General features: G+C 37.1%; 1 protein-coding gene across 1 annotated transcript in view; it reads left to right on the forward strand.

Annotated features, from left to right (window-relative positions):
• Positions 1–9,267, forward strand: part of plxna2 (plexin A2) — a gene marked incomplete at its 5' end in the record, with an annotated part of 214,058 nt that extends 204,791 nt beyond the window's left edge. The window contains 4 exons of the mRNA XM_079802461.1: positions 173–342; positions 641–853; positions 955–1,105; positions 5,289–9,267. Of these exons, the coding sequence (XP_079658587.1) occupies positions 173–342; positions 641–853; positions 955–1,105; positions 5,289–5,384 (630 nt within the window). The 3' untranslated portion in view covers positions 5,385–9,267. The remainder of the gene's footprint in view (positions 1–172; positions 343–640; positions 854–954; positions 1,106–5,288) is intronic.
• Positions 9,268–25,245: the final 15,978 nt, after the last annotated feature.

Raw genomic sequence — 25,245 nt, forward strand, 5'->3', positions numbered from 1 at the left:
AATTACAGCTGTTTGTGATGCAAGAAACTTTGACAAACATTACAGTTGGACTTCAAGTGCAAAACAAGTAAAATTCTACAAAAGTGTCCAATATGGTTCCTTTAATGTTCATAAGTCCCTCTTGAGTCACTCTCCTCTAATGTTTAATGGTCGCTTGCTTTTTGTCTTTTAGGGTACACTGCAGAAATTTGTGGATGACCTGTTCGAGACTCTTTTCAGTACGGTGCACAGAGGCAGCGCGCTTCCTTTAGCTATCAAATACATGTTTGACTTCCTGGATGAACAAGCGGACAAGCACGGCATCCATGACACTGATGTTCGCCACACCTGGAAAAGCAACTGGTGAGAGGGCACACTCGTAACCTTAAGAACGAAAAACTGAATTACTTTTTTCCTAATGCCTGCAATACAATACAAAGCAATGTAACCTTTCTCTTTCTGTGTGTGTGTGTGTGTGTGTGTGTGTGTGTGTGTGTGTGTGTGTGTGTGTGTGTGTGTGTGTGTGTGTGTGTGTGTGTGTGTGTGTGTGTGTGTGTGTGTGTGTGTGTGTGTGTGTGTGTGTGTGTGTGTGTGTGTGTGTGTGTGTGTGTGTGTGTGTGTGTGTGTGTGTGTGTGTGTGTGTGTGTGTGTGTCTTCACAGCCTTCCTCTGCGTTTCTGGGTGAATGTGATCAAGAACCCCCAGTTTGTTTTTGACATCCATAAGAGCAGCATCACAGATGCGTGTCTTTCTGTGGTGGCTCAAACCTTCATGGACTCGTGTTCCACATCTGAACACAGATTGGGCAAAGACTCGCCCTCTAATAAGCTGCTTTATGCTAAAGATATCCCCAACTACAAGAACTGGGTAGAAAGGTAAAATCATCATCTTCATATAATGTTAATTCAATAGTACAAACAAGCTCCCACGCAAAATTGATTCGGTATTGACTATCGTCCCCTGGCTGTCTCCACAGGTACTACGCTGACATCAGCAGGCTGCCAGCCATCTCCGATCAGGACATGAATGCGTATTTGGCAGAACAGGCACGACTTCACTCCAACGAGTTTAACATGCTCAGTGCCCTCAACGAGATTTACTCCTACATTAGCAAGTACAGCGAAGAGGTGAGGCGAAACTGCCATCAGGATTCATCTCAAAACATGCCATCAAAATTCTTTTTCAAAACATCCTCAATGAATTCTTGCTTTATATCAGTGCAGACTGACTACTTGACTCATTTTATCTGCTCTGTATTGAAACTGCTCTACTGTCTAAAGTGCCTAAACAGAGCCACAAAAGTGAATATTAAGAGATTTATTTTGTTTATGGATTGATGGTTCTAGGCAGAGGGTGTAGAATTTGTCTAGATACACGTCACAATAAAAATATACTAGAACTTCAGACTTTTACGTCACAGATGATGTTTTTCATATCTAAAGTACTAATTTAAATAATCTTTTGATTTTATATATATAAACCACCTGGCTTTGACGTAACAGTCTGAAGTTATTTTTTAAACCTTGATTTAGTTGCCAAAAAATAATAATTTGAGATCCGCACCTTAATATATATTATACTGGTGTAGTTCGTCAGCCATAAATAGTTCAGATCAATACAGCTTTGTTTTAAACAAGAGGTATGTGAAAAAGTTTAACGGAATGATGTCATCTTTAAACAGTCTCTAAAGCCAGTGGCAGCAAACTTCAGAGTCTCACACACACACACACACACACACACACTTATGCACAGTGTGGGGACAGACAGGCAGCGAGAATGAATAGGCTTCTGATGAGGAAGATTACACACAGCTAGATAACTGACAGCCACTCCGACACAAAGAGCACTAGAGTAGGGCCCACGATGGAGATGTTCCAACCGTAATGGCAGCTCCACTCAGGGGACCCATTAGTCTGACCTTTACTTTACACAGCATTTAGGACAACGCCAAGAGCCCGGAGACACAGCTCCGCCTGCAGCCTCTCCTCTTGCTCTCATGGAAATATCGCTCTTTGGTTGCTGGTCTGTTTTCTCTTGTCCTCACATTCCTACGTACTCTCTCTTTTTTTTTATCCTTTTCATTCTTTTATATACTTGTTCGGCCTTTCTACAAATAGAGCAGTGATTCCCAACCAGGCATGTGTGTACATCAAGGGTACTTGAGCAGATTCCAGGTGGTACTTAAGAGTTTGAGTTTGCTTTGTAGATTAAATAAGTGGACTTAAGTTTAATAACTAACATTTTTGTGGAGTCAAAGTTATTTTATATTTATTTATTGGCTTTTTTAAGGGCAGAAAACCTTAAAATATGTGTCAGTTTTGGATTCAGCAATTTGTGTGAATGACACCATAACGATGGCTGATTGTATAGCTATTTATATAAATATTTATAAAATATAATTAAAGTTTATATATATTAAATATAACAAATTAATGCATAAGTTCTTTCTGATATAGCTCTTTTTTATTTTGAATATTATATTGTTATATTTTGAAGAATGTTGGTAACCAAAGTTGACTTCCATAGTATGGGGTTGGAAATACTATGGAAGTCAATGGGGCCCACTGTGTCATACAGATTTGGAAAAACTTGAGGGTGAGTAAATGATGACAGATTTTTCATTTTTGTGTGAACCATCCATTTAACTAGGGACTCCTGAGCATCTAGCTATCTATCAAACATTAAACCAATGCTAAAGTCGTCAGAGGCCATTTAAAGCAGTAACCACTCAAGATGACACCAATTACCTTTTCTAACTTGCATGGAATGAAGATAGAAAGACTGAATTCGATATTCCGTATAATAGGAGTTAACTTGGAAAGAATAGGAAAGCATGTCTGGTTTGCTGTCCATGAATCAAGCCTTGTGGGTGACACACAATGTTGAAAAATGTTGAGAGACACAAGTGTAGACCATGACGCCACCTGCGTGTGTTCATTTTCCCTGCGTAATCCCAAAAAAGAAAAAGAAAGCACAAACATCCTTTTGTTCACCCAGCCAAATGTGTGTGGCGGGACAATCCGTACCTGCATGCAGTAATTCAGATTCATTATACAAGGCGAATAGGACAACTGAAAATAATTACCTCTGTCAGCGCTCCAGAGCACTTAACCTGATGAGAGAGGGAGGGAGAGTGCTAGACAGAGAGAGAATATGCGCTCACCTTAAAATGAAGACGACTGAATCAGACACAATGATGTGGAGAGTGCTCCTGCAGCTGTGCTGAAGTGCATGAAAAATTCAGTGCACGCGCTCCTCGTCGAATACTCGCTCATGCTGTCCACCTCTAACGGAAGCTCGGAGCGGCTGTAGAAGTGTTGACCTGCCCCGTAGCTACAGCCGCTGAGACAAACAGAGCAGGTGTGGGCCCAACTTGGCTCCCATGACAGGCGTCCTGGGAATACTGGATGCTGAGGGAAGATGAAACAGACATCTAGTGCCTCACGATCCTGTTGATGGCTTCCAAATTTGACTTTCATGCATGAATTCTTCTACCGGTATGTTTGTTTGCAGCAGTGTGGTGAATAATGGTGAAGTGATTCTAATGTAATTCCTTATTGAAGGTGAAAACTTAGACAAGCAAGGGTGGACCAAACTTAGTTGGTATAGCATATATTAAAATACCAAAACGATTGCAGATTTGTTTGAGATTGTGCCTTTGAGCAAGGCATTTAAAGGGATAGTTCACACAAAAAACATATTATATATATATATATATAATGTATATAATATGTATAATTTAAAAAATAAAATTATTGCCTTGGAAATAAACACAATCTAAAATAAAAAATAAATTAAATCGTATTATTTAAAAAACAATAAAAATGACAAAAATCGCATGATAGAATAAATGTAAAATCAAATCTAAATTAAAAATCGAATTTAAAATATTAGTTAAAATATAATAGTATTATTTATATGAAGATAACACTGCTTGACAGTTCCAGTCACTTTTTCGGTGCTTTCAATGTATGTTCATTTTCCTCATTTATACATCTCAAAGAAACATCTCATTATAGAAAAATATCTGTATTTTATCATATTCCCTTTATAGCACTACTTTGGATAAACATGTCAGTTAAGTGACATAGTATTCATAAATGTACAAGTGGTAGATTGATGCGAGTTTCAGAGTCTTAGTTTACAATCAACCATTCTCTCGCCGTTACATTCCCACATACACCCACCCTACAGCGCACTCGCGTCCACCATTTTAGGCATCTGAAAGATATCATTAATGAAGCCCTATCTTGGCTAGCTGGAAGTGCCCATATCAATCTAATTTCCCATTATTTTCACTGTTTGATGTGCAAATAAGTGTCAGACAGCAGCCAAAATGCCATTTCCCGCCGTGTTCCTCTGACACCACAGTCAGAGACTATGACATGAGCTCAGAGAGGGGTCGAACCCGTCTGCCCGCCCCCTCTCAACATGACTCGACATTTTTGACTGCTCTGTTTTCAAAAAAACACACACAGATGGAAAATGAGAGATGGCACTCAGCAGATTGGGTCAGACTCAAGTTATACTTTCCTTTTTAATGAAATATTCATGAAATGAAGTCTCTGACTAATTTTCTGTCTCTGAGAGAAAAATTGCCAAAGTCTCATATCACAGTGAGCAGTAACTCTGTGATAATTAGATGCAGAGTATGCCGTCTGAAGAAGGTTTCTGGCGTTTAATGGTTGCCTGGATCAGCGGATGGATGCAACGGCAGCTTTGTTCACGTTAAACCCAATTCGGATTTGTTTTTTGAATCCGATCTTTGACCGTCCGTACTGTCAATTTGCAAGTGTTGATAGTATGAATGAGGCATTTATATAGCGCTTTCATATGTACTAATGTAGCGCTTTACAACTATGTCAGGGGTCTCTCCTCAACCACCACCACCATAGTCCATCTTGTTTAGACAGTGTAGTCTATATCTGCCAAGAGACTTTCCTAATATCTAAACATTAAATAATATATATTTTTTATACTATATTGTATTATATTGAAATATCTAAATATCCTTAAATGAGCTATATTTAAATAAGATTCATTTTTAATATTATATTTTTTAAAAATTATTTTACATATATATATATATATATATATGTAGTATAGTGTATATATATATATATATAGTGTGGTTTTGTGGCCACACTACCCCTCTTATCCTCGGATCACATTGAGTACTTTATAAACTTTTCAATCTTACCATCCTTCATTATGTAGGTAATGTGTTCTAGAGCATGTGAGATCTGACCGCTCACCTGACATCTGTCGTAATGCCAGAGTGATTAACACCTTCCTCTGTTCTTTTCTTAGATCACTGCTGCACTGGAACAGGACGAGACGGCAAAGAAACAGCGACTGGCCTACAAAGTGGAGCAGCTCATCGGCGCCATGTCGCTGGAGAGCTGAGAGAATGTCAAACCTGGAACGAAGGACGAAAGACTCAGTCAAACCATCATCTAAAGCCTCTCCACACGAAAGAGAGCAACACTGGCTAGAGACACGACACCAACAATAGCTTGAGCTTTTTTTTTACAATATTTTGTGAACAGGTCAACTTTTAAGACCAATTGACAACTATTGGATGAAAGCAAGTCACATGGCTTTCATCCCGAGGATGGGATCAGGCGTGGAAACCATGGAGTTCTGTTTTTAGTTTTTTTGTTTGTTTTTTTTAGAACAAAAAAAAACATTTTGGGACGAGCAGTTCCTGGGACGTTGGTTTGTTTTAGTTTATCTGGTCCGTTGTGCCTAGCACGGATGCAAGACTTGTCGGATCTGAAGAGACACTGATTCTTCCTCAAAAAAATGTGCTTGCTAAAACCATTTCAAGAGGATTCGACCGAAGGAAATGGACATCTACTGCCTCGCCATTACCGTCCAGTTGATGGCTTTTACTTCCAAATTTTATTTTTATACATGAGTGCTTTGAGTTTGTTTCGTTGAGTCGGCTAGTATAATTCCTCATCTTGGTGTGGCGAAAGTTCAAGCGTCTTTCTGTCCTTAGAAAGCAGCGGCTGCTACCAACACGTGTGCATGTTGACACGCTAGTACATACTTTTGAGTCCCTCTGACCTAAGAGACCACAAGGCATCTACATTGTTTGGGAGCGGGGGCCAAAGTTCAACCAGCATGTCCCTAACTCTCTTCGATTGACGACAAAGGACCACAAACCAGTATCAAACTGGACGAACTGAACGTCCCTCTGTGTGCATATGTCCTGTTTTCTACACGTAAGCGTATGTGAATGTACAAACGTTACTCTATTTTGTCTTCGCATTTTTGTTGCTTTTCTAAAACGGGAGTCAGTTGAGCTGATCTCTCCGGCACGAAGTCCTAAAGAACTCAACCTCCTTCTCCACAATAGTGCTGCTGAGATACGAAAGCAGCGACGAGTAGCACCTTCAGCTCAAATCACGTGTGGAGAAACCCCACCTTCCCTTTCAAACGAATGGACTCGCTTGAGATCATCTTACCAGAGAGTATTAATTATTATGTATGGTCCAATGTGTGTGTAGTCTGCATGCATTATACAGTACCTCATATAAAAAAAATAATGTCTCCTTTCCCATTTACTCCTATGTTCAAGTGCCAAGAGGCCACGTGAGTTGTGGATGACTCAGAGGAACGCCGTTGATGTAATATACCATGTCACTTCTTTCTGTACACACCCGTCGGGATTAAGTGCCAAAAGATCCCTTATTTACGCACTTGTCGGTTGATGCTTTATTAAGGGAACGGACCCTGTATACTGTACAAAAAAAAGAATCTCCGGTTTAGAAGTTTGGTTCTCACCACTTGCAAATTCAGGTACGAAAAGACCATGAGCTTGGAACGGTATTTGTAAATATAAAAAGTATTTGTAAAATACTTCAGATGTCTGGGATCTTGATCGCTGGAGTGGGTTCTTTCCAATCTGTTTTGTTTTTTAGGTCTTTTATTCCCTCCGTCTGACATGAAATATGTCAACAGAACGCATGAACAAAAGACAACATAGCTTTCATTTATAATGCATGATGGCAGGTAGAGCAGTTTTTGAAGATCATCCGAACCAAAATAGACAAGGTCGTTCAGGTCACAGTCATCAGATGCATCAGGGAGAGACTCGACTTCTCCTCAGCTCAGTTTATATGGTAAAAATGCAGTATCAGATGTAAAGAAATAGATCGAAACGGCTTAAATGGCGCTTGTTGTTTTCCCCCTGTGGCCTTAGAACATTTAATCTGTTGTTTCTAGTTGATTTAATCAGCGTCGTGTCATTTTTCTCCCTGTCTTTGTTAGCTGTGTTTGAGACTGATCAGATAAAGAGAGGCAATGCGCCGATGAAGAAGGGTGGAAGAGGCATGCCCTCTCTCAGACGGCTGCCGGGTGGTGTCTGCTGGAGTGTTTGAGAAGCATAGGAATGAGATGGAGAGAGAGAGAGACAGACCCCTTTAGCTTCAGATTCATCCTACTGCTTTGAAGCTCGCCTTTGATCTCAACTAGTCGTGTGCACAGTGTGATCTGGAGATAAAAAAAAAAATACACATCAAAAATAGGATCCAGCGCAGGAGATTACAAATGAAGAGCTGAATGAAAGACAATGAGTTAATCTGTTAAAGGAATAGTTCACACAGACGATTCTTTCATCGTTTACTCACCTCTCGTGTCCATCCAAAACTTGTTTGACTTTCTTTCTTCCATAAAACCCAAAAGGAGAAATTGTGAAGCACATTTTGGTTGATCTTAGACGTACGATTGCAGTGTATGGTGATTGATGCTTTATGAAGGATACAAAAGCAAGATAAAAGCGGTCCATACGTCTTGCGTGCTATGTACAAAGACTTCTGGAGGCATACGATAAACGTGGCTGAGAAACAGAACAAAATTAAGTCTTTAAAGAGAGAGTGATTTGTGAATGAATCGTTTAAGGTGAATAATGAGAAATTGTGGTCTGTTTCCCACACAAGATTATTTTAAGACTTATGTCTTATGAACTATGAAACTATTTGAACTGTCTTTGTTTTCCAGAACAAACATCTAAACATTCTTAAATCGAGACATTTTATAAAAACTATATGCCAATGGGGTAAAAAAAAAAAATTAAGCAAACAAGACTTCTCATTATTTTGCTTCTCAAGTCAATATATATTGATTTAAGAATGTGCACATTTTCACAATCTCTCCTGTTGCGTTCCCTGGAAGAATGAATGTCATTTCATTGAATCATGACAGGCTTTCCATTTTGGCATGAAATATTACTTGGCGTAATTCTACTCTTCCTGAACAACCACACATTCCTCTAACAAACACACACTGTATAGTCAACACATGTGAATTCACAAGCCATGTCAGTGACATTAGGGTCCATGACAAAGCTTCCTACTTTTGGTTATCCACAGTCTTCCCTGTTTTCCGTTCATCAGAGCCTATCCCAGCTCTATAAGGGCAAGAGACCATCCGTTGACCCCACTGCCCTTGCAGATGCGGCTCAGTTTTAGTCGAGGAGGGACGACTCTCCCCTGCTTGTGCGAAAATTCAGAGAACAAAATGTATTCTGGTCCTAACGTTTTGCTCTAAATTATGTGGCACAGGAAATTGCACTTTGTTGAGAGAGATTTCAGTAGCTCAACGCTTATTAATGTTTATTAGAAGACATTTGATCCCTTGAAAAAAAAAGTTAATTATAATTTTTATTGCGCTATTCTGCAGAGCAGAATAAAATTTGACAGCACTGGGCAGCTTTCTGAAATATCAGCAGTCATCTGTGGCGGTCACAACTGCTGTTCATTTTTTATTTGGCACGAATCGAAGGTCTTGGAATCAATTTTGTGCACTTTTATTGTTTTTAGCTCATGTTTTGCTCTGTGATGGAATAGCATGCTATGAACAAGTGAAATGTTCATATTCATATTACCGATAGTAAACAAAAACGAGTGCGAAAAAGGCTTTTGTAGTCAGTTTGATCACCGCAGAGGTGAATATCCTTCCATTTTTAATCACGCAAAATTATAAACGAATCTCTCTTTGTAGACACTGGAGTTCTGTAACATAGTACATAGAAATAATAATGACCTCGATGATGATAATAATAACACTTATGGTTGTCTGTTCTTGTTGTTTTTTAAGTGTTGTGAAAATTGTAAGAGAGTTAAAGTATTTAAAAAGAAAAAAAGTCGGTCTTGTTTTTTTAATTGCTTTTGTTTTGTTATATTATATTACTGTGTACCTATTGTAAATATGAAGCACACCTATTTTGCAAGCCAAGGATTCACTTTGTACTGTTGTTATATATAAATAAAATTTACTGGTTAAAAATGGTGGTTCTACTCGACTCATTGAGAAATACCCCTGTGGTACACTACCCCTGTCATCATCTGAAACAGAATGACTTCTGTCAGCCCAGAGGGAAAAAATAGCCACACATTCATCCCACTTAGTTGGGGTTAATCTAGGGATGCAATTTAAACCCTGCCATCAATGAACACTCTCACTCAGACTCGCTGCGTAACAAGGTAACCAATGGAGCTTAAACAGCCCGGCGCTGCAGTTTGTCTTTCTACGTGGCCATTATCCCTAGCTGGACATTTCTCTCACACCACACTCAGACAAATTACATTACAATGGTAATGGGCCGGTGGTTTCTGATTGGATGGCTGTGCAAAATGCCCCCAGTGGGACTGAGGTAGATGTGCCTGTTTTTAATCAATACAGTTGTCTGGTTTGAGCAAGAAAACCACCAAAAACAGCCCTAAGGCAATGTGTTTTGTAACTTTATTCACCGTAAACCTTGATTTATAGTTTTTAAACACCAAACAAGTATACTGTTGACCACTGAAGTGTGACCCCTGTGCCATAAGACATATTATAAACGGCAGCGTAACATCTGACAGGTAGTGATATAGTGGTTCAAAATTCACTCGAATGAAAAGATATTGAATAAGCTTTGCAAATAAATGCCTGTGAAATGTATGTGTGCTATCAGGATGCTGACAAGAAGATTTTGAAATGCCATGCTGGTTAGTATTGGTTTAGCTGCTAACTTGTGGACCAGCCTGTAAAAAAAACCTGTAAAACTGATAAAGCTCAAGGATGTTCAAAAAACAAATATGCAACTGTGGCCTATCAACGTACGGAAGAAGCTCACTTAAAAACATGTACTTCTAAATATAAATTGACAAGTCAAATAAAATAAATGTATTTATATATTAAAATTATATATCACTATCTTAATACTGTACATTAATTACACCATAAAAAAAAATAATAAAAGAAAATGGAACTCCAATGTCTTTCAAGACCACTTTAATACTTTATTTTGCTTACAATGAAAGCTACAAAAATAATGCAAAGATACATAATGTAATAATCATGTATTTGAGCACAGTGTTATTTTAGTATTACTTATATACTATTATGGTATTTATTAATATTTTGAATTAGTTTTCATTTTTTGCTTTAATTTTAGTTTAATTTTTAGTTTTGTTACATGCTTTTGGGATTTTTTTAGTTTTTGTTTATTTCTATATAGCTTGAATTCATATTTTTATTAACTCATTATTATAAAATAATTTTTATTAATTAATTCATTTTATTTGTAAATTTCAATATTCAGTATTTCGTTATGCAGTTTTAGTTATTTTAGTTGGACATAAAAAAACTTGACAATTTCTGATGGCAATTAGAATGTATTATAAATATTATATATAATATAATATTTATATTTTATTCAATTTTAGCTTTATTTCAACAACATGCATCGTGGTGCTCACATGAACAGCATCGGCAAATGGTAAGCTGGCGTAGCTCTGACGTAACTCAGAAGCGATGTACTGTATTTACTATGTCAACAGCGTATGAGACTGACACAGACGTGAAGAAATTGTTGAATAAAGTCGTTATTTTTGTTTGTTTTTTGCGCATTCTCGTCGCTTCATAAAATTAAGGTTGAACCACTTTAGTCACATGGACTATTTTAATTATGTTTTTACTACCTTTCTGGGCCTTGAAAGTGTTCATGAAATTGCTGTCTACGGAGGGGTCAGAGAGTGCTCCGATTTCTTCAAAAATATCTTAATTTGTGTTCCAAAGATGAACAAAAGGTCTTACGGGTAGAGATCGACCGATATATAATTTTTTATAACCGATTATTTGCATGTTTATGTGCCCGATAACCGATATATAGAACCGATATTTGTGTCGTTTCTGTTTTGTTTTTTTTACAATTATAGCAACAGTACTGAACAAACGTTTTTATTTAACACTTTTTAAACACCGTCATTTTTGCAATTTCACTCCCTCCTTACATACAAAACATTTCTACATCAATAGAGTCTGAAAGAGTGCAAAACATTTTTTTTTAAATAGGCTACAGTGCACTGTCACTAATGTGTCTTTTTAACCTTAGTGCTGTTGCATCTTTTTATTTATAACAACAGCATATTAACAACAGGCAAAATAAATGTTCAAAGTCTAATGTTTTCAAATGGAGAACATGAATAAATGACAGGTGAGTCTATAGAAGCATAAATATAGGCATTAGTTTTAAAAGGTTTATGTGTTGTTTAATAGACTAAAGAGTGAAGAGAATGGAACGCGCTGGAATATTATCTGGAATATGCAAACATTATCAGAAAAAAAAAACAGCGAATACATCATCGCTATTACAGAGTCCATCTCATTTGGCACGTTATCAAAATTACCTGCTGATAATAGAGCGCTAGCTGTTTTCATCTATCCATTTACACAGAACGTCTCATGTATTTTTGAGAGAATAATGTTTATGCATGGTTTTTGAAAAAATAAATAAATAAATAAATAAATTAAGGCCTCAAAACACACAATAGATTTGTGTCCACGAGACTTTTGACTAATTGCTTCTAAATTATGTGAGAATCATTGAGCCTACTTATTATTATTAAATAAGAAGCAAATATATTAAAAACATTGATTAAAATTAAGACAATTTATACAAAACAAAATTCTTTCTACGAATCAAAACTCCAGAATCATTTCTGATAAACTTTGATATTAAATAAAAAAAATAACATTAGACTATAATATTTAAACATCAATATGAAGCAAAATACGTTTTAATGGCTACTGAACACAAAACGTTTGACTGGTACTATATTTATAGCATCTGAGCAGACATTTGCGAATAAAAGCTTTATTGATGTGACACTAGGCTCTTTTACAGTAAACACATTATAATCTGTCAAAAACAGGCCAAATAAATCTTGTCTAAACAGTCTTGCGTCTATGACATTTTATGTTGCAGCAGGATTCATGTTTAAACTGTCTTTTTGCATTTAATATTCACAGATACTAACAGAATAAACTTAGCCTACCACAATCAGCGGCTGAATCCGTTGCTCTGAACAGAACATGAACAGCTTTTCATGAGGAGAATTATTCCAGGATTATTCCTCAACGCATCTCAAAACAATGTAGCTGAAGTGTAGCACTACACTTGATGCGTTTGTTTGAGTTGATGTGTGTATTTGAATCTCAAAGAATGCGCGCTCTGTGGACGCGGTCGCATTAGCGGATAATGACACGCTTGGGAACGACTGACATCTCTCTCTTTTCAAACAGATTACATAAACACAGAATATTTGTTTTCGATTTGGTTAACATTATTTAAAACCTGACATTTTAACGTTTCTTTAGACATAGGTCTCATGTTTGTGTGATAAGTTTTCACTAAGCTACAGATCATTTTCTGAAGAGAATCAGATTAGACATCATTGAGAGAGGCTGCAGATTGCGCCTCATGTTTGTTTTCTTTATTTTGCAAAAGGCACAACATTTTGTTTTTATTGTGACTGTACACAAAAAAAATGAAACTTAACAGATTATAATGATGTATAACACTTGCCTGAATGATAAAAAACAACAGAGTTATTTGAGTCTCTTTGGCACTGATAAGAAAAAAAGCGAGTTGATCGCACAGACGCGACCGCCAACTCGAGGGGGTTAATATAATTTAAGGAGTTTTAAATGAGTGGATTTTGTTAAAAGTTACATACGGTGTAACTCATAGCGTTCACTCACCCGGTTGGAGTATCTAGAGTATCATGGTGCTGGAGTATCAACCCGGTGAGTGAACCCTATGAACGCAACTTCACGAGATGAGCATAGACAACAGAGAGAGAGAAATAAATCTCTCATTCATGGCTGTTTTATTTCATTCATGTAACGTTACGTCTTTATTGGGACATGATGGATATACAAACTCTGTGAGTTTGTCTCTATTTTTAGCGCCAAGTTTAAACTACATAACATCTTATTCGTGCATATTTTGTGTATATCTCATTTGTGCACCTTTGAACATTTCAGCACCGTCGTTTTGATTTTCATGGAAATAAAATAATTTTGTTCAGTTAGAGAACAGACACTACAATTAAAAACTGAACGTGTCTTTTCAATAAAGTGTGAGTGAGCCGAACGAAAGTCACGGCACCAACGCAGCTGCAGGAGTCAGATTTCATTCATTGCGTGCGAAGAGCTGAGCTGAGGTAAGCGCGGCAGTCATTTAAACGCAGCGTGTCCAGTCTGGCGCGTTTTCAGATCGCATATGGAAGCTAAACTTTCATAGGAATTCATTGAAAAGTTGAAACACTCACTTTTCTTTGCACCGCTCCGTTATGAATGCCCAGGGCCGAGCCGAGCGCATTTACATTCTGAGAGTGAGATCTCTCCCCTGTGGGCGGGTTGAAAACATGCAGAAATAGCTCCTACTACTGGCTGTAGTCTTTAGGCTCTGGCCAAAAAATCCTCCGATGACGCAAAATCGGAGGATTTTTTCCAGAAATAAAATGCATAATTCTCTCGTCTCAGGGGGATATGAGGGGGGAAAGTACCCTAATTCGAATATACTACCGGGTTTCTACTGATACAAAGCTTAATGCTAAATCACTGAAGTAACCTTTTAATGGTGGTCTTGAATGCAATTCTCAAAACGCCATATATCAGTGAAACAGATATTACAAAACCGATACCCGATTATGGAAAAATGCTTAAATATCGGGAAAAGATATATCGGTCGATCTCTACTTACAGGTTTGGAATGACATAAGGGTGAGGAATTAATGACAGAATTTATTTTTTGGGTGAACTGTCCCTTTAAGAAGCCTAGTAGGGACCCCAGCAGCATAACAGCCCAATATAACAGAAAAACATATGCTGGTTAGCATCAATGCAGTGTTTTTCAGCAGGGACTTCACATGGGTTGCTGAAGAACATGGGGATCTGTGGTTTGGCTCTGTTTCTTATTACCTGCAAGGCTGCAGGAAAAAATCGCCACAGCAGCTGCAGGAGTGAGCTAAACGACCTGTGAGAAAATAGCTGCTGGTCGATTTAGTTTTTCAACCGCCATCCATCTGTCATTGATGGTTATGCATCTAGTCAATATTAGCTAGTGTGGTGAGGCCAGTCGCTAATTAGCTGGTCAAATAGATAGCGGTCCGGTACAGTCCGGCTCAAAAGGCGCCATCAACCACAGCCATCAATAATGAAAGAGGCTGCGTGTAATAGCTGGTCATAAATATTTTAGCGTGTGCTCTGCCGAGACCTCTGATCGCCATTGAGGTGCTGCCCAAGGCAGTGGAGCGGCTTTTAGTGCAACTTCATTAGACCTGATGCTTCACTGTGAATGCTGATGGTTTGTCAATGGGTTTTGATGTGGGAATGTGAGAAGCTTTCAATACCAAGTTAAGAATGTTCATTATAAGAGGTGCTTGTTTAAGCTTAATTGGCCATGATGTCAATTTTGGAATGGCTATTCTATAGCAGACTAATGTCCATGTATATGTGTATTAGTCTCACAAATCATATAGATTTTTGTCCAGCACTGTAGTTGTATATCAAATGACTCATTATAAAACAAATACATATACAAGTTGTTTTCCATTTACCAATCAGAAGGACTAAATTGACATTGTATTGTTTGGTTGGTCTATTTAGCTACCATAGGCTAATGTGCATTTTGGTGTGCTAACTGTACTGACTAAGCTCTATCACCATAACCCTAACCCTAACCCTAACTGAAATTACTGTACTCTTGCCTACAGGACTCTGTGGTGTGTGTGTGCGTGAGAGAGACCATGAAGTTTATGGTCTTTATTTAAAGTGTATATTATTTATCTTGCTGGAAAAAAAACTTGTCTCCCAGTCTGGCAAAGCTGGCTAAGGTTGGTTTAGACATTTTTCAGCTGGTCAGTTTGGGAGACCAGCTGCCCAACCAGCTAAACACCAGCTTGACCAGGCTTGGAGAGCTACTAGACCATCTTAAACCAGCTGAGATCAGCAAGACACATTTTTAGGCTGCTTTTATTTCAGCAGGAAATGTGACGGGATCTCTGGCACCAACAGTAGTATATTAATCTTTCTTAGTAGACATACTTCTTGGGCTGCACAATTAATCAAGAAAAAAAATTGCAATTACAATTACAGCTGCTGGGATTGCAATGGGCAATTCAGGGGTGTTTATATTAATCACTGGCATAGAAGCTGCTTTCTAGAGTGCTGCACGAGTCCTAAAACCCAGAAACAAGTTATCATGTTTGAACTCCATTGTCACAAAGTCATTTTTTCTTTTAAAAATGGTTTGTTGGTTAAATGCCTGAAATAAGGTATGTGGTTAATACAGACTCAGACACACTGTACACAGTTAAAGATATATTAATCATGTTTTATTCTAGAATATAAAATACATCAGTAATATGCCACTTTTTTTTAAGCTTTTCCAAAAAGGTGGTTGCTAACAAGTGGCTAAATGGGACTACGGAGATTGTGAGGGACATTAAACGTCATCACACTGAACAGGAAACTGTTCACTAGTCCGCTTTTACAGCCTTATTGTGTTAATACTTGCACACTAATCTAACTTTCTAAACTAAAACGTATAAATGATTGAAAGAGTTGTCAGAAGCTTGGTCGTGACTCGTGACGTTAAAGTAATTTGACAGTGGTGTAGTTTGTTTATACATTAGCTTTTTACTTCTGGTGATTGTATAGCTTGAGAAATTAATAAATGTAAAATTTTTGAAGATTACATTGAACGTGTAAGAATCATATATTTTTGTTGGTCACAGCTTATTTTCTGCAATAATTCAAAAGCCAATGGAAAAATCCTATTGATATTTGTCAAGGGAACTAAGTAGGGGTGTAACGATTCATCTACTACATCGATGTATCGATTTATTTTCCTATGATCTAACTACATCGATCTGTGCTCGGCAAGATGGCCTTCCGGACGACATATATCGATCTAACATCGTTTTAAAAGGTAATCAATCGATTGTATCGATCATGGGAAATAACGCATTGGATTTAAGCACGTCAGACTTTATATGGATATATGATAATGATAAAGCCGTTAAACGTTACTCGATTAAGTCTGCCTATCTGTGACATCATCGCAACGCACGCACCAGCAGCAGCGCAAAGAAAACAAAACAGCATGGCGGATGACAGAGAAGCCAACGTGCGAGAAATTATCAAGCCACCAGGAGAAAGAGCTAAGTTAGTAACGTTTTACCTGTACTTTCAACCCTTGCTTGTCACCTGTGCATTCCTGGCCCCAGTGTGCCTGCAGAGCGAGTTTTAGTACTGCTGGCGACATAGTGAACGCACAGAGAAGTGTTCTGCGGTCAGATCATGTTGATATTTTTGAAAAAGAAATCTGTAGAGTCATTGAAGAGTAGTTGGTTACATTTTATCTTTGTTAAATATTGTTTGTTTATTAAACTGAGAGTAGTAGCAGGTTCAGCCAGTTTATTCAACCTGAAGAAATGTTGGTTGCACTTTATTTTTGATATTAATATTGTATTTGTATTGTTTTAATGTTGTAAAACAACAGCAAAAGTAGCAGGTAAACCTACTATTAATTAAACCTGAAGAGTAGTTAGTTGCACTTTATTTTTTATACTAATATTGTAATATTTTTATGTTGGAAAACAAAAGCAGAAGTAGCAGGTTAACCTACTGTTGAAATGTTGGTTGTTGCACTTACTGTGCTTTTATTGAAAATGTATTGAAAATTGAAAATGAGAGCAGAAAAGGTTAACTTCCTTTTAATTAAACCTAAACTGTTGGTTGCACTTTATTCAAATAAAATTTGAATGCATTTGCCATTAATTGTTGTTTACTTGTTTGTTTATATCCATAATTAATTGATACCTGATTCCCTTACAAGAAACAACAGGAATCTAGGAAACTTCACCTGCATTGAGCAGTCTCCAGATATTTATTTCAGTCACACAATTTTTGGCTAAAAAGTTACTGAATCGATTTCAAGTCACTGAATCGTTTCGGATCGTATCGTTCTAAATGAACCAATATCGTCCTTGAATCGTATCGACAACCTCAAATCGTGATACGAATCGAATCGTTGTTAAAACGAATCGTTACACCCCTAGAACTAAGGTAATGCTAACTTCCGGGTTTGCCTACAAAATAGGGGTGTAACGATTCACTCGTTTTCTCGATGCATCGATTACAAATCCTGACGATGCATATGCATCGATCTTGAAACGTGCATTTTGAATCGTGAATCGTTTATTTCGGCGATTCAATAGCGATTCAGTGCTTTAAAATTAACATTAGATTATATCTACTAAATGCGTGAATTAATAGAGACGTTGTGCTGCGTCATCCGCGCCCTCACAGCTCGCCTTCACAGACGCGCTTTACCGCCTTCACTGGATTGCTCTCGCGCTCCGTTCGCCGCTCACTGACACATGTTTGAGCAGCTCATGTTTGATGGCCACTGCGACCACATGAGCAGATGACCGCTCTCTATCGAGACAGGAATTGTCCCGAGTCAAACCGCAAGCCATTGTCACCGCGGTCACTACTGTTGAAATAGGTAAAACGCTTTCATTGCATGGGAACGTCACCGTTATTTTATATAAAATAAAATAATTAAGTTTTACGAAAATACAGTAGGCCCACCTGAGCAGTTTAAGTAAAACCCTGTTTATTCAAGGATTAACATTTATTGCATGGACGGAGCAAACACATTTGTGTACGTTAAGTGTCTAAAATGCATACGCACAGTTCTGATGAATAATACATGAAATTTTACTTTATGTCGTTTAACCAAGGCGAATATACGAAGGAAACTGCTAAAGTAACTACAACATTTCCAACACTGAAATAAGAGCGTGCGGTTTATATATCAATCAGATGCGTATTAAAGTTGCATCCGTTAGGCTACTATAGCATCATTAGACACCGGTGCGTTTTCTTTCAGAATCATCATAAGGACAATTATCCGTATCAAGAGAACAAAGAGGGTTTTTCTTTCTATTCTGTGAAGAAATGTTAGTTTAGGATTAGCTGGAAAAGTGCATGATATAAGAGTCTCTCCATGCAGCATTGTGTGTTTAATGCCAGGAACACTTTAATAGGTTGTGTAGCCATTAACATTATCCTTCGCAATAGTTAGCATTAACTAACAATACTTTTAAAGCCTTTTAAAATTCTGGCTTAGTAAATTTCTATAAATGCCATTTTATATAGGAAGTAAAATGTGTAATAAAAATAAAACAATAAAGTAATATGAACTAACATTAACAATGGACTAAAGTTCTTTTTTTTTTTTAACACTTTACAATAAGGATGTATTAACATTACTTAATGCATTAGTTAACTTGACCGAAACCAACTAACCTGGTATTATGTTTTATTTTGCAACACCTCTGTTCAGCATTAGTTTATATTTGTTAATGTAGGTAATAACAATCCAGTTGTTCATGGTTTGTTCATGTTAGTTCATAGTGCATTAACTAATGTTAACAAGATTTTAATAATGCATCAGTAAATGTTGAAATTAACATTAACAAAGGTAAAATAAAAGTGCAGTTCATTATTAGTTCATGTTAACTAATGTAATTAACAAATGTTAACTAATGAACCTTATTGTAAAGTGTTACCGTTTTTTTTGCCCACTCTCTGACCTCTGAAGGTCGCTGTGTTATTCACACCCTGACTAAGACACATTAGGGGAAGCATTTTAATAATCCTATGAATGCATATAAAAAAAAAAGCATAATCGAATCAAATTAATCGAATCGCATCGAATTTTAATGTGAATCGTCTTGAATCGAATCGTTCTGAATTGTCAAAAATTGTTCTTAAATCGAAAACCTATGAATCGAATCGATTCGCTTCCTACCCAAAGATTCACAGCCCTACTACAAAAGTATATCATCCCTGCAGCACACTCTACCGCCGCAAAAGATTTGTTCATTTTGTTCTCATTTACAGACTTAACGGGGCCTCATTTATAGAACGTGCACATGCACAGATTTGAACTTAGAAAGTGCATACACTAAAATACACGCCAATGTTCATATTAATAAAAATGGTCTTAAGTGCTTAGGGCCACGTCAGGGTCTTAAGCAGATTTATGTCATTTTCTTGTGGCAGAGAGTGCAGGTATTTGGAAATCTAAGCAATTCTTGCCGCTCACCATTCTCAAGTAAAGGATTTGGACAATGACTGGTGCTCTTTTATATGTCAACTCTTTCTCCACCATTGACGAAAATTTCAGTCATTTGTGAGAAAATGCTTCCCCGTCAATGATGAAATTTTCCGGTTTTCCATGTTTTACGGTTATATGGTAGGGGGCGCTATTACATATCTTCTAAAAGAGTACTGAATCTCCTGATCAAAACAGACGAAGAAGAAGCAGAAACAAGTGACAGCATATGTAAGCAGATGCATAGGTAAAATAATGCGATCATCAACATTAAACAGCATATAAATCAAAACTGCCTAATGTTACCGAATTAAATGTCAACCCAGGACGAGCTATAGGACTGTGCAACCTTAGGAGGTGTTGATGGACTCCATCTAATCCATCTGGGTTTTGATCATCGTTCTGAATCTGATCCAGATGTAGTTTTGGCAGAAAACCTGATTTTCTCAGTTTATTGCTCAAAATGTTGCTTTTTTATGAAACTTACCAACATTCAAGTGTTGATTAAAAAAAAGAATGCCTGAAGCTAGAATAAAACTATTTTTTTGTTTGTTTTTTTAAAGAGGCTCTGTTATTTCTTTTGACATATTGCATGTTCATATATTCATACAACAAAATATTCTGGGGGCCACTACATTTTTGTGAAAATTATAAAAAAAAATCTTTGAGGGATAGACATACAACTCTTCAGTGGGTTGTACTGTTATTTAATGTGTTTTTGGATTATTATGCTTACGAAACACTGTAAAAATGTCTTTCCAAGAAATTTAAGTAGACTTAAATCTCTAGAAACCATGAGCTGTGGAAAATAATAATAAGTGATCTAAGAGCTTTATACAGCTTTTTACAGCAGATGCCATTGAAAACATGGTCTATCCCTCACAGCTTCACATGGAACTGCTCTGAATAAGGTCTATTGTGGCATATACAGTATACAGGGAGTGCAGAATTATTAGGCACGTTGATTTTCTGATCATATTTTTTTTCCAGGCACATTTGACCAATTCCAAACCACAGTAATCCTAATAACTACTATTAATTTAGTATTTAATAATGTATAAGTGATATATAATTGTTCATGAAGGCTGGAAATGAAAAACACCTTATATTCAGGTGTGCAGAATTATTAGGCATGTTTTCTTTTACAGATAAATTGAGCCAAAAAAGAGATTTAACTCAGACTGAAAAGTCAAAAAGTATTAAATGCCCATGAGAAGGATGCAATGCTAATGCAATACTAGACATTGCAGTTAAGGCATGACCATTGGACAGTGAAATGCTCGTTGGGTCAGCAGGATCTGACAAAAACATGTGGCGGAGAAAAGACACATGTTAACTGCAAAAGAATGAAGAATTAAGGTGAAGAATTAAGGGTGAAACCATCAGGAACCCTTTAGTCTCCAGCGCCACCATTTTCCAGAGCTGCAACCTACCTGGAGTCTCCAGAAGTGCAAGGTGTCAGGATCTCAGAGACTTCAGTTAGGTAAAGAATCCTAAAAAATGACCCCCACTAAATAAGAATCATAAGCTGAAGTGTTGTAAAATACATGAAGCCTGCTTTTTTATAGGCTTTATAGGTTTTATAGGTTGAGAGTGACTCTTGAAGGACCAGCACCACATCCTCTAGTACCACTGTTTGAAGAATTCATCTTCCAGAATCTGGCAGTACGTTTTGGGAGTTCATTTTTAGTCCATCCTGAAGTCCGTTTTGCAGAGATGGACTAAAAATGAACTCCCAAAACGTACTGCCAGATTCTGGAAGATGAATTCTTCAAACAGTGGTACTAGAGGATGTGGTGCTGGTCCTTCAAGAGTCACTCTCAACCTATCTGTCCATAAAGCCTATAAAAAAACCTTCTTCATGTATTTTACAACACTTCAGCTTGTGATTCTTATCTAGTGGGGGTCATTTTTTAGGATTCTTTACCTAACTGAAGTCTCTGAGATCCTGACACCTTGCACTTCTGGAGACTCCAGGTAGGTTGCAGCTTTGGAAAATGGTGGCGCTGGAGACTAAAGGGTTCCTGATGGTTTCACCCTTAATTCTTCACCTTAATTCTTAATTCTTTTGCAGTTAACATGTGTCTTTTCTTCACCACCTGTTTTTGTCAGATCCTGCTGACCCAACGAGCATTTCACTGTCCAATGGTCATGCCTTAACTGCAATGTCTAGTATTGCATTAGTATTGCATCCTTCTCATGGGCATTTAATACTTTGACTTTTCAGTCTGAGTTAAATCTCTTTTTTGGCTCAATTTATCTGTAAAAGAAAACATGCCTAATAATTCTGCACACCTGAATATAAGGTGATTTTCATTTCCAGCCTTCATGAACAATTATATATCACTTATACATTATTAAATACTAAATCAATAGTAGTTATTAGGATTACTGTGGTTTGGAATTGGTCAAATGTGCCTGGAAAAAAAATATGATCAGAAAATCAACGTGCCTAATAATTCTGCACTCCCTGTATATATAAAAACAGAAAAATGTAGGACAGGACTTGATTTTACCATTGGGCATTGAAGAGAAAATTATCTTTTTCTATTTTTATGCACATGCCCATGGACAAATAATTTTTTGGACAAATAATTTATAATAAATACTGCAATATTCCTTAAAAAATAGGAATTGTTAATATTGATTTCATGGTACGACAGAACATACTTTAGCAGATCATTAGAAACATATTTCAAGATGAATTTAAAAGGTGCTTTTTGTTGATTATATTTATTATAATTATCATTTACAATTTTATTTTACAATTTTTTTAAAGAACAAATCATAATAGACCATTTGCAGGTCTTCATGGACCACCAGAAAACCACTGGCATAGAACATGCATTAAAAAGATGTTTATATCAAGGTAACCATAATGTAACCATAACAAGATACAGAAGCTTTGATCAATAATTTGGTTTTATCTGCAGTTCACCTTTGTGGTGTTCCTCCAGCAATGCCAGGGGTGAAGGGATGGGCACCGCTGTCATCCGCAAGCCTTGAGCAGACGGCCTAATCCTGGATACTCTGACAGCGGCTAGTCACCGCATCCCCCGAGGCTAGTTACAGAACTAAAGCCTCAAAAAGCTGTCCACACAGGGTACCTGTCAGACGGAGAGAGAGGGGGAGGAAATGATGAGGAGATGTGAGAGTTGAACGTGTGAAGGCTGGAGAGACAAAAGAAGAATGAGCAGCGTGGCTAACACGGAAGAGAATGGAGTTCAATAAAGAAATAATGAAGAAATTATGAATTAATAACTGGACGTCACACAAGGCCCAACTAAGAGGAGGTAAAAGAGCACAATAATCAGACTCAAAATGAAAACAGAAGCGAGGTTCTGATGGACAGAGCAAGATATTAAAGGAGGAATAGAGATGGAGATATAAGGCACAACAGCTGTGTGTGTTACTGGAGGAGAGAGGTGTGCAGGAAGAGTAGCATGTCTAAAGACTGATTTAAAGGAAAATTGGTGGGGGAGAGAAAACGTCAGGGTGAAATCACCCTCCATGCGTCAAAGTAGAGTTATTTATAGAATGATGGCCTGTTCACCTGATCTATCTGTTACTTTCCTTACTTTCTATCTCTCTCTCCCTCTTTCTCTTTATGTAAAGGCCAAATTTGCAGCTTTAAGGAATAAGTTCCATTAATATAAATTATATAATATAAAATGTATTTTAAAAATTTCTGGAATTTAGAAATACTATGTCTATGGATAACCAGAAACTTTACCTCAAATAGTTAATTTAGACATGTTTGTGATTAAATACAAACATGCAGTGCACAATTATACGGAGCCCCTAAAGGGACATGGTGAAGGGAAAAAAAATATGAGGAAAATTTATGTCAATGCTTTTGAGTTCCCTCGCAAATTAGATTATGAATACAAGACTGACCTGAAGAATATCATCTAGATGCAGGTAATGCACTCGCTTAGTCGATCTCTCTCATAATACTCTACTCTACATAATACAATATGAAAGGGATAATCCAAGGCTAGCTGTGCATTAAAGGGATAGTTCACCCAAACATGAAAATTACACCATGATTTACTCACCCTCAAGTCATCGGTGTACATGACTTTCTGCTATCAGACTATTACAATCAGAGTTACATAAAAAAAACATCCTGGCACTTCCACGCTTTATAATGGCAGTGAATGGCCGTTTCTGTTTTGAAGGCCATAAAAATGCATCTATCCATCATAAAAGTAATCCATACGGCTCCGGGGGGTTAATGAAGGCCTTCTGAAGTGAAGTAAAGCGATGCATTTGTGTAAGAAAAAAATATCCATATTTTAAACTTTACAAACTATAATCTCTAACTTCCGCTAACTGACGTACGCGTGTTCATGAGAGACTGGCGTTCCAGCATATGACGCTCCGGTGAGAATATGCTAGTTCTCACGAAAACCAAGTTTTGTTTTGCTCTATCCATTGCGCTTCCGCGTTCGTCACCGGAACTTACGCTACGCCTGCGTCCTACGCTGGAACGCCAGTGTCTCATGTATGACAGTTAGCGGAAGTTAGAGATTACCGTTTGTAAACTTTTAAAAAGCGACAGGCCTCGACATTAATGCTTGTCCGGGACAAGTGGATTTTTTGAAGGGGCAATTTGAAAGAGAATTTTACTTGCTCGACCGGACAAGTAGCCTGATTAAACATCAATAACAAAAAATAACTAGGGAATCACCAAAATGCAAGAATAATTCTGCATTAATTTAGTGTACGTGGCGATCAATAGTGGATAATATATAATGCAGGGCTTGACATTAAGCCTGTTCACACTCTTGTCCTTCGGACAAGTAAATCTGTCATTCACTTGTCTGAGTAAAAAATTAGCTTGACAATTTTTGTAAATATAATCTATTCTGAAGCAATATTCTCACCAGTGTTCAATCAGCTTTGACATATTTAAATATGCATATTTGTGATATTTTTACCTTTTTATAAAGGGCATTTTTCCATAATCTTATTAAATATAGGCTATGCTTCAGCTTTCATTTTATATTTTTAAATTTGATCTATAAATTCAATTAGAATAAGACACTATAGGCTGTCACCAATCAAATTAAATCATTTACACTGAAAAATTACAACTGCATTAAATAATGTTATGAGATTATTTTAAATATTTTTGAATATACAAATAAGAAATGTTGGAAAGATGAAACTAAACCACCAGTAGGTGGCAGCATGTGACCGTCTTAATGAGCGAGTCATTGAGTCGATTCAGTGAAACGGCTGATTCATTCAGGAATTTGGCGGTCATTGAATCTTTAATTCAACCGATTCATTACAACGCTGAATCATTCAATAACACGCTGTTGCTGTGAGATGCGGTTCTGCTGTGATATTTGTTTTGAACTATTTTCGCTGCTGAAATAGAACAAAAACAGTCCATATTGCATCTAAAATGTAAGTGACTTAATGTTCATTAATTGTTTATGGAACTGGCGTATAAAAAATTATTTCATACTGTCATTTTCAGTCGTGATGGTATTCAGGAAAACAACACTCTTGTTAGTCTGATGTTGCTTAACTGTATCATATGTTATAAATATAAAAACTACACAATTTTAACCGTGTATGTTAACCGAGTTTCTTTTTATGAGCGGCGCTCATTTTTTTTCGATTTTCTCCTCGAGAGGCTGCGCGAGCCTCAACAGCACAATCTTGTCAGTTCGTTTTATATTATTATCCACTATCGATCTCCACTTACACTGAATGCAGAATCATTATTGCACTTTGGTGATTCCCTAGTTATTTTTTGTTTTGACATTTTACTCAGGATACTTGTCC

This window comes from Gobio gobio, assembly GCF_949357685.1.
Source record: "Gobio gobio genome assembly, chromosome: 21".
Classification (NCBI taxonomy): Eukaryota; Metazoa; Chordata; class Actinopteri; order Cypriniformes; family Gobionidae; genus Gobio; species Gobio gobio.